This window comes from Neophocaena asiaeorientalis, unplaced genomic scaffold, assembly GCF_003031525.2.
Source record: "Neophocaena asiaeorientalis asiaeorientalis breed wild unplaced genomic scaffold, Neophocaena_asiaeorientalis_V1.1 scaffold268, whole genome shotgun sequence".
In the NCBI taxonomy this organism is placed as follows: Eukaryota; Metazoa; Chordata; class Mammalia; order Artiodactyla; family Phocoenidae; genus Neophocaena; species Neophocaena asiaeorientalis.
The window spans coordinates 12,495,241-12,505,778 of NW_020173979.1; the positions used below are offsets into that span (position 1 = coordinate 12,495,241).

A 10,538-nucleotide genomic window follows, 5' to 3' on the forward strand; every position below is an offset into this window, starting at 1 on the left:
AAAAAAAAAAAAAAAAAAACATTCTTCAGGCCCTGATTGCAAGGAAGAACCAGCCCTCCACATCTTGTCCTCAAAGAAAGAGATATTAAATGAGAATGAATCCAACAATCACTGACAGTTTCGATTTGTATTTTCTGACTACTGACTATTTCAATTCAAGTCTATTTAAAGCTTTCTTCATTAATTTTATACTTAAAATATGAACTTGCCAACATATTTTTCTCTTTACATCCTTGAATAGAGTATATTATTAGAATTCCACACAGTCTATCCTTTTTAGTTCTTTTATTTTATTTAAAAAGATATGTGTCTTCCAGGATATCTCTAGGTTGCCCTTTTCTTTCTACTTTCTCAGGATTGCTCTTAACCCTGAAAAGATAGCCTTTTGAAATAGTGTTAACAATATCTGCAACTGATTCCTATCATCTGGATGAACCATGTTATATATCTGTTTTCTTAGTTATTGGATCCAGGGTGTACATCTCCAAAGAATAATGTTACACTTTTGGATTCTGTGTGTGTTTCTGAAAAACAGGTCATGATGAATCTGCATGTACAAGAGTTTCTTACATTAGTCTCAAGTCTTAGCTTATCACATTTCTATATTTTCTCAAGACATTCAGAACAAAATATCCCTGCCTTCTGCACAATGTTGTTATTTTTATAAAACCAGACTTTTATCATAATAAAGAAGAGGGTGGGCTCCTATCTCTTGCGAGAGAAGATTATCCCAGCTGTGATCATGAACCTACTAAGAGGAAATTTTTACCGCCTTATAAGCTAATGATAATCTTTCAAGTATTGCCCCTACATAGTTTTTACATCTGAAAGCAAATGGATCATGTAAAAAAATCCATTTTTATAATGGGAGAGCTACTGGAAGGCATGTCATACTTAGCTTACCAGAAATCTATGATAAAGAAATAAAATTAAATAATTTTGCAGAAATATATATATTAGATAATTTCAATTTATAGCATCCAGAAATCATGGTGTTAACATTTTTATCTATTCTGTAGCTGATTATGTTTCATAAAACATCTAAAATCTGTGTTTAATATTTAAGATGTTTTCTGAAGACAGATAAACATTCTCAAAATGTACTTAAACATGTTAAGATGTTTTCTAAAGACAGATAAACATTCTCAAAATGTATTTAAACATGTTAATGATTCTGCAGATATATGTAGTAAACACATGCTATATATGTAATAAACACATGCCATTATATCCCTTAAGACTGAAAAAGCATGACAAAAAAATGACAAAAATTTAGTTAGTATTCAAGTTTTTTCATAAATCTCAAATCCATCAGATTTAATTGCAGTATGCTCCAGAATGATAGATAAAATAGAAATAGAGGAAACTATTTGGGCTACTTTTTAGTTTGTTTTCATGTCTATCATAATCTCAAAATCACTGTTTCCAGAAATCATAAATATCAGAAAAATCATCTTTAGCAAAAATTAAAGCATATCCATTCTTTTTGATTTTCCTGAGCCCTTGAATTCTCTATTACTGTAGCATATTATATCCATTTCAATTAAAAAGAATATATCTTGTCTATATTTAGCCAACTACTATTTCTTTTCTTTAAATATCTATTTTTGTTATTTTGAGGGGATTAAGTAGGTAATAAAGTAGATTCCACCAAAACTGCAGCCTGAATTAATGTAGTTGTTTCTGTTAATAAATCCACCATTATCTTGAGTCTTGAAAATTAGCTTTTTGACCCATTCTTAGTCTATATTATACATCCTCAAGGTCTGTGGCTCTGCAAGACTTAGGTATGCATATGAGGAGTAGGTGAAATGCTTCCTGCTTATACTATATTTGATTAAAGAGTTATTACACATAATTAAATGTAAATGAGCAGTCATGGGCTTGTTATTTGTACTCCAAATAACAATATGACCAAACAGCTGATTATTAAAGAAGGGGTGTGTGTGTGTGTATGTGTAAAATTGTTTAACAAACTGAAAACTATGCACAGAACTTATAGAGGATACTCACATTCACAAGGTAAAGTATTAAATGGGATTTCCTAAACTAGAATGAAGATAAGATTTTCTAGATGTGTTATAAAATTCTGCTGATTTTCTAAGGAGATATCATGCAGAAGGAAGAATAAGAAGTAAAGAAATCAGATGCATGCCCATTAGTACTTTAAAAGTCTTCTTTTTAAAAGTTATTGTCACTGTCCTGAATTTCTTCTTTTTGTACATTCCTCCCCCACGTGCAGTCTTTGTAATTTATTTCAAATTTTATGAACCAAGAACAATTTTCCTGAAACCACTCCAGAGGTTTAGATATACACAGACCTTATATTAATACATCACATACACATTTATGCACTCCATTTTGTGACCAATGCATTTTGTTCCTTAATATTTTTTCAAAGAACTTAGTAAAAGGAAACCAAGTGGAGTACAAACCTGGAGGAATTTGTATAGTGTGTCCTAGAACGAATGCTTGAGATTGATAGGAAAGGACACCTGGTAAGACCTTTGACATATATCCGAGTCATGTCTTCGATAAAGGAGTTTTCCTTAAACCTCTGAGACACTAATGACATTTGGCAGCCTCAAAACAGACCTATGATCCATATCTGTGTCATTACACTGCCCAGAGTATTAACAGGAAGACTAAATCCATGTTACCATTCTGTTTTAAAATCAAAAATTGAATTCTTAACCTTCTTATTCTTTGCATAACTTTGCTGTCTAGATGAAGAGGAGATGAATTTCTTAATATTGTCATTGCACTGTAATTTAAATATTGCTATTAAATAGTTTCAACAAATGCTCTGGAGAGAGTGCAGCATAAGTTATAGTTGGGAGTCATAGATTCTCTCCTTGGTTTCCTATGTGACTTTGAACAATAATTTATTTCCTTGCTTCACTCATTTTACTCTGAGATCAATATTTTGTTTTGGCTTCATTAGTCTTTGTTTAACTAAATAAGATAGGTTGATTATCTTACTCAAGGACTGTTTAAATAAGTGTGTAATCCCTTGCACTATTTACTCTTATTGTTATAAATACTGTATTATTAAGTGCTAACTTCTTCCTGAGTAGAAATTCATTAGTAAAACCAATGAACTGGTATACAAAAAAAAAAACCAAAACATTTTAACTATAGAAAATTAGGGTTTAAGTTTAAATTCACAGTCAAAACAAAACACACACTATCATCTATCTCATTCACCTTTTATCCTAGAGGTGGGGGTAATCTAACACAAAATAGTGGATCAATATGTAATATTCCCAAATAAATGTTTAGAGCAATAGATTCAGAGGTACTCTACTTGAATTCAATGCAAACATAGCTATGCCTAATGAAACAGAGATGCAGTATTTGAGCTGGAAGAGATGATATTACCCCCCTTTTTCCCTTGTAAAATCAAATCATACATGGAAAAGATTGATTGTCAAGTAAATGTAACATTTATTTCATGACATTATGAGAAGTTTGAATCTGCCTTCTACTACGTATGGGTATGTACATGGGATGACCGTGGAAAATTGAATTAATATTGAGCAATATACTAAAAATAGGATGTCATTACACTACGTGCTTCCATTCTTATTACTTTAACATGGAGAGGGAAGCAATACTTTAATAGTAAATGTTTAATATTGTTCTATAAAATAAAAACACGATAATGCTACCCACCTCCCAATCCTGGTCTCAGGCGATTGTCATAACCATCTAGGAGTCGGTCCAAAATCCTAGTGAAGACAGTGGTGTTGTCTTTAAGTTCATCTTGTAATGAGGGTTGTCCATAGCTGAAAAAAATGTAAAGGGAGGCAATATCTAAATTATACATTTCTACTAAAACCTTTTTCCAAATAAAACCTTCTGCAATTTTCCAACTTCCTTTCTATTGAATCTTAATTTGAAAATTTCTTCTGGTAAAGTAAAAAAATGTCATAGTTTAATTCTTACCATTTTCTCATATTTGTTCTCATAGATGATATGCTCTTTATTCTAATATTTCTAACTATGGAAGGAAAATTACAGGAAATGAGTTGTGTCTTTACATTTATAATTCTCAGCATGTATACAATGTTGTAATGAATGTTTTCTCTGGGCAAGCAAGAACATTAATGCACTTTAGTAAAAAACCTAGATCTGGGAAACTTCTTCCCAAATTAAAAAAAATGTATTTCTGAGCTACCAAAGTACGTAATAGCTTTGTTTTCATTTAATTTAACGTGTAGCATAATCCTAAGATTTCACCTACCAACAACCGTCCCTTTATCCACTTCATATATATCTATGTTTTGTGTTTTTGTTGTTCTTTCTGGTATTTAGATGAGAAAAATAGATAAAACTTGTTTCTTAGGATAATTACATGTTCACATCAGTGTGTAATTTCCATTCTTCTTAAGGTTTATGAACCAATTTTTATAATTTGTCTATTCAAACCTCTAACTAATTGAATTTTGTAATTTCTGGTCTTAGAAGTAAAAGATAGCTTGGAAAAGATATGGTCCAGTATTCTTAATTTATGGTTTTACTAAACTAATGCAGGATTAGCGTTTTAAGAAAACACAGCCATTTGTAGAGTTTGAACTAGAATCCAGCTTTCTTTAACTTTTAGTCTAAAACTTTATTTTCATTCTTCTATATCAGAGTAATTGTATTTAAGTCTTTCTATGTGAAGGTCTAGTTTTTATCCCTTACCAGTCGTTACTAGTCTTTGAATTTTGACCACGTAATGACTGCAGTTCACATATTATGTATTTATTACATCAATCACATTACTATCTATGCTCCTTGAATCATATTTTATGTAATGATTAGAATGACACCTCCAAAATCCTTTGAGAGAAGAGTATTCTATGTTAGGAGGGATCACACTTACTGATATATTTCAATGATAGCTCTGACCTTGAGCAAAAAGAAAAAAAAAAAGAATATAGAGTGTGAACTAAAAAACGGACACAAAAATATCACTTTCAATTTAATATGCTTTTGGCATCTCTCTTGTGTGTTTATATTACTGATCAATCTAAGAAAAATAATAACATTTGAAACCAGGGTTCACTGATTTGACAGAAGCAAGAAATATAATCAAAGTATCAATTCAAAAACAAACACTATTATTTGGATAATAATGTTATACTGGCAAAATGTAAAACTTTTCTGATAAAATTTTAATTTAATAAGCTATTATAACTAAAAGTTATTCATGATATGAAATATATGAAATGTACCTCTATGAAACAGTTCTCCATTCTCCTAAATTCAACATTAATACTGTGCAGATTGAGGGTTTACTCTCCTTTGGCAGAATTAAAGATCTTACTAGTTTTTGAAATCAAATTTTCAACGAGCGCTGTGTCTTCCAGGATGTCTTGCTAGCAGATGACAGCAGTAAAGCAAAAATAGTTTTCTGAATACAATTATTTATAAAAACTCATTGTCACAAAACCTACTGCCATGCATGCATCTTTCAAGGATACTGGAAGGTCGTCTTGATAAAGGTGGAAAAGAAATACTAACACACTTTGAGTTGTGACGAGAGCCTGACCAAGTAGTCTAAGGAAGAATCACTAAAATAAGAAGGGAGAAAAAGGTGAGATGGGGTGATATGACAGAGCAAATTAGATTGTTAATATGATTCCCAAAATATGGGGTGATCTACTACCTATACCTGCATTCTCTTTGTTTTCATAGCTTATGTCAAATTCAGGAAATGCTTTTTTTCCCCTGGTTTTATTTTATAAATGTTGTACTCACCAATTGTTTGCATTGGAGTACAAATGCCAAAAGAGACTTTTCCCTCCCTCCCAGAGAACCCGTTCTGCTCTGCCAATTGGAATGACAGTCTTTCTTTTATGTGCTTTTCTTAATCAGGTTATGCTTCATTTTTAATTCTAATTTACTATGTAATTGTCAGACAATGACCCTAGGATAAAGATCAAGATTATTTATTTGCTATTAAATACTCATGCCAATGTAATGTTTCCTAAACTGAATATATAATTTGTAGAGAAATGTCAGTTACAATACGTGATTTTGATTCCGTATGAACCACTATATAATAAAACATTGTGCACTAACTCCATCTACAGGTCATTACAATAGCAACACTTCATACAATTTTTCAAGAGCGGTGAAGAACATTTAACTCCTCAGATTAAGAGTATCTGGCAATAATGCACTTTCTGTTCATCTGGCGGTCATTATTTATCATATACAATAACAAACAATAAAAATAGACAACTTCTCAATTTAAAAAATCCTCCTTAGTCCTTATCTTTCCAGTCTATTCCATCTCTCTGCCTTAACTCATAAGGGTTCACTTTTCATTACATTATGGAGAATCTTAGATTTTTGTAATATGTCTAAGACTTTCTTTGGGGCCACAGGAGTGGACTACACAAAAAAATATAAAAGCAGATAAAGGAGAATCTGAAATATTTGGTCATTTGTATCTTTGCTAGTATAATATGTCTATGCATTTGATGGGATCATTAGCAAATATTTTGAATATGGTTAATCATATGATTACATTTTTTTCTCATAACTTGTCTCCACAGTAGTTAAACTTAAATAGAGAAGTTCAGTTTTATCTAACGTTCTTAAATATGTGTGTAGTATATTCTACTTCTATTGGTTACATAAATAACAGTTTCAAAACATAATGCACATGCATTTATAAAAACTTATGACTTTCAAATTACAAATATTATTCTAACCTTTCCACTTCCACATAGAAGTTATTCTATGATCTTTGCAACTGGTTAGAAATTTTCTTGTTGGAAAATCAACTCACATAGTATGCTGACATTAATTGGGGTAACTTTTTCTGTGAATTAGGAAACCACATGTTTTGTTCAGTTACAACTGAGCAGTGAGAAGTTCAATTTAAGAATTAAATGTTGAATTAATACGTTCCTTAACAGAAGCGTGTTAAGCGTATTCTAACCAACATGCAAATAAGTTGATTATTTTTTCATATTGTTCTTCTTTATTAGCTGGAATTTTATTGCAGTTAAGTTTTTTGAATTCCCTTAGTCATGAATTCCTCCAAGGACAATTTTCTTCCCCCTGAAAGAATAAATGAAAAGTTACAGAAATTCTCATGCAGATTTAAAATAAAGGGTCCCCACCTTCTTCCAGTCAATGTGCTCAGAAGGAGGGTCCAGCCCCAAATGTAGTCAGAGAGACCCGGACTTTTCTTCATTGCGGGCTTGTGCAGCTGAAAAGTAGAACAAGTAGAGATCAATGTCCCTTGCAAGAAACATCAGGTTATAACCACTAGGGCTGACTGAGGCAGTTCAGATAAATGCTTTGAAGTCAGGAAATGACCTCACTGGGCTATGACACCTCACTGGAAGCAATGGAAACCTGGACCATCCATTCTCCACTTTCACTTCCATTTCTCCATTCAGAAATATCAGTGTCTAAATTTCTCCTGTAAAAGAATACAAGTTGAAATTCTCTCAGGTGACAATATTGCTTAACATAAAAACTGTGAGTTGTTTTTCCTCTAGGTTTTATATTTACAATGTAGTTTGCATTACTCTCTTCTTGTTATCATCTGAAAAATTTGACCTTTCTTATTTGAGTTCCCACAACTGAACTGTGTGCACTGACAATTTTCAGCTGGTGTCTACAACAGGGAGAGCATGTTTGGAGGCTGTGATGGGGTAGGTTCATATGCTTTGATGACTGAATTCATCTTTGGATTCTGGGTGCACCTTGATTTCAGAAGCAACTGCTATTTATCTTTTTTTTAAAAAAAATAAAATCATAGGAAACACTCAGTTGAATGCCGAAATCATGCTTGTAATTCTCTGCCTGTGATTGCCTCGTTAAATATGCTCGCTAATGCTTCTGTGAGGCTAAAGGACATACTTTATAGTCAAGCCATGTGCTGATCTCTCACATACAAACCACACTCACATAAATGCACACAAGCATGCCCTCACATGTCTTTTAAGCCCTCTCAGATTCTGCCAGGTTGCTGCTAGAAAATGTTTCATCTAAAACAGATGGAAGCTGGAGTGCTTTGCTTTGCATGAAAAAGGGAATCTTTTTTCCCTCTTAGGTAAAGTGCAATCAATCACCCTCTGATTGTTGAATTTAGACTTCGTAGTGGGATGTTGGAGGAATGGAGGAGCATGGAAAGCTTAGAGGATTTTTAAAATTATAATCTATTTGTGTAATTCTTAAAAATCAGAGCACTACCTGGTGAATGAGCAGACATGGTAACACTATTTGAATGTGCTATAACTGATTCCAGTCATAATATGAGAAATGTTCAAGGTAAAATTTGTTAGCACTTCCCTGAATCTGTACTCCTTAGCAGGGTCAGTGATTAATGGATTGCCAGTCTTTTAAAGCATATTTTCCATTAGGCACTCTATAGTTTAATGTGGTATGCCTTTAAATACATCTACACAAATGCTTTCCGCACTCTCCAGGATCATTTATATCAGTAAAACCCATTCCAAACAGGCATGTAAGCAATGAAACATAATTAAACTGTTTAGAGTGAAATGGTCTAGACCTAGAGGTAAGAACTGGGAGCTTCATAGTTTTTCCCTAATTTAGTGACTGCTTTTGACATAGATGAGTTGAATACGACAAGAAATATTGGGTAAATATCCTTATGGTAAAATATTGCACCTAAATTGCATAATTATAATTCACCCTTTTATTAACCTTCAACATCCGTTATGAAGGAAAAACAACTTCTCGTACCCTTTTAATATTTGTTGGTCTTTATAAAAAAGGGTAATTCCCAAAGGGGTAAGTGAAACAAAACAAAACCCCAAAGCAAGATAGCATAGCTTTTTGTCCTCCTCTGACATTTTGAAAAGAGAAAAACAAACCTATCATGGCACTTGAGTTGTTGAGTAAGAAAGTTTCTTGAAAATGCAAACCTAATAGTTTAAAAGAAACGCTAAGCTGTCTCCTTACCCCTTTCCACCTTCAACCTCGCCCCATCAAACACACACTCTGAACACCCATATCTATGCCACCCACAGCAAATGATAACTTGAGTTTTTCGTGTTCGGAATGAGAGAGACCCCTACACCAGACGGCATTACAGCAGCGTCCACTGGAAAGGAGAAAAGAAGCATTTTTGCAGGCAGAAAGAGAGAGTGCCTTCCCTACGATGGAACATTGAGATAGGTTTTCTATCCCAGCGTCTTAACTTTAGACGATGCACCCAACGCCCCTCCCCACCTCACCCCAGCTCCGTCTTGCAAAAAAAACAAAAAAACCCAAAAAAGACCAAAACAACATGTCACCACCCACCCCGCGGAATACATTCAACTCTGCCTAAGAAACAGGGAAAGAAAAGAAGAGAGACGGAGAAAATAATACTAGTAATAATAATAATGCTCCTAGATCGCTGCGATTTTCACCCTGAAAGAAAAACATTCGTTCTTTCTACCTGCTGCGGGATCAGGCTCTTGTCCTGTTCCCTCCTTCTCTGTTTTCTATTGCATTCCTGTCACTCCAGCAAGGAAAAGGCACGTTCAAAGCTTATGTGTGGCGGTCCGATGCCGCACTTACCTCGGGCCCCCTCTGGGCAGAGGATCGCTCAAGACCCGAGAAAAGTCTGCGAGAGAAAATCGTGGAGAGCTGGGAGCCAGCGCGAGCCCGCGAGTCCCGGCGCGCCGGCAGCGCAGGGGCGTCCTCGCTCTGCCGCTCACTCACTCGCTCTGAGCGGTCAGAGCCATCATGGACTCTGCGTGCTCCTTTGCTGAAGATTTCACACCCAAATTTGCTTCCCAGTATCCAATCTGCAGCTATACAACAAAAGATTTTTCTTTACCAAGACAGTAGTAATACGTCCCAGGGCAAACCGGATGTGAAATAGGCGGTGACTTCATGCCAGAGAGATTTTATTTTAGAAAGGAAGGTGGTACCAGCCTCTGGATCTGGAGACCAATCCGCCCATTTTTTATAGGCAGCACAATTTAACTTGCACCGCTCTGGCCCTAATCCCCTTCTCTCTAGCTGCAGACTCAAATCCTTCTACAATCTGCTGCAAGCTTTCCTTTTTTGGGGGGAGTAGACATGGGGGAGGGAAGAGTAGAAAGGGTTAGAGACATAGGGACGATACTCAGAATCTTTTCACACTTTCAATTTATGAACCCTCTATTTTAAGGCGTGCCTATTAAAAATACAACTGATGAGTATAACTATTCCACCTTTGATCAAATATTTAACCACTGCATGCATATGAACGGACGCAAGCTATGAGACAGGGAGATGCAGGGTTCCACATGTGGAAAGCGCACTCTCCTGTCGCCTGTCTCCCTCACACGCACTCCCACACACGTCTGAGTCCCTGTGTCTTGCAGAGTCACGAATGATGAGGGCTGGTAGGGAAGAGTTCTGGCCGGTGGGGAATTGGCCACCGGGTTGAGAGAGTCCTCCGCACTTTCACAGGTTGTGAGCGCTCTCCACCGGCCCTCAGTCTGCAGCTTAGAGGACAGCAAGAACACGCTCCGGAACCGGGTTTTTCATCTTTGGAGGCAACTGTTTGTTTATGTCATGATGGA

General features: G+C 35.0%; 1 protein-coding gene across 1 annotated transcript in view; it reads right to left on the minus strand.

Moving 5' to 3' along the window:
- Positions 1-9,847, minus strand: part of GABRA1 (gamma-aminobutyric acid type A receptor subunit alpha1) — a 60,667-nt gene extending 50,820 nt beyond the window's left edge. The window contains exons 1-3 of the mRNA XM_024753374.1: positions 9,544-9,847; positions 7,125-7,213; positions 3,676-3,788 (exon numbers count right to left, since the gene is read on the minus strand). Of these exons, the coding sequence (XP_024609142.1) occupies positions 3,676-3,788; positions 7,125-7,198 (187 nt within the window). The 5' untranslated portion in view covers positions 7,199-7,213; positions 9,544-9,847. The remainder of the gene's footprint in view (positions 1-3,675; positions 3,789-7,124; positions 7,214-9,543) is intronic.
- Between the last annotated feature and the right edge of the window lie 691 nt (positions 9,848-10,538).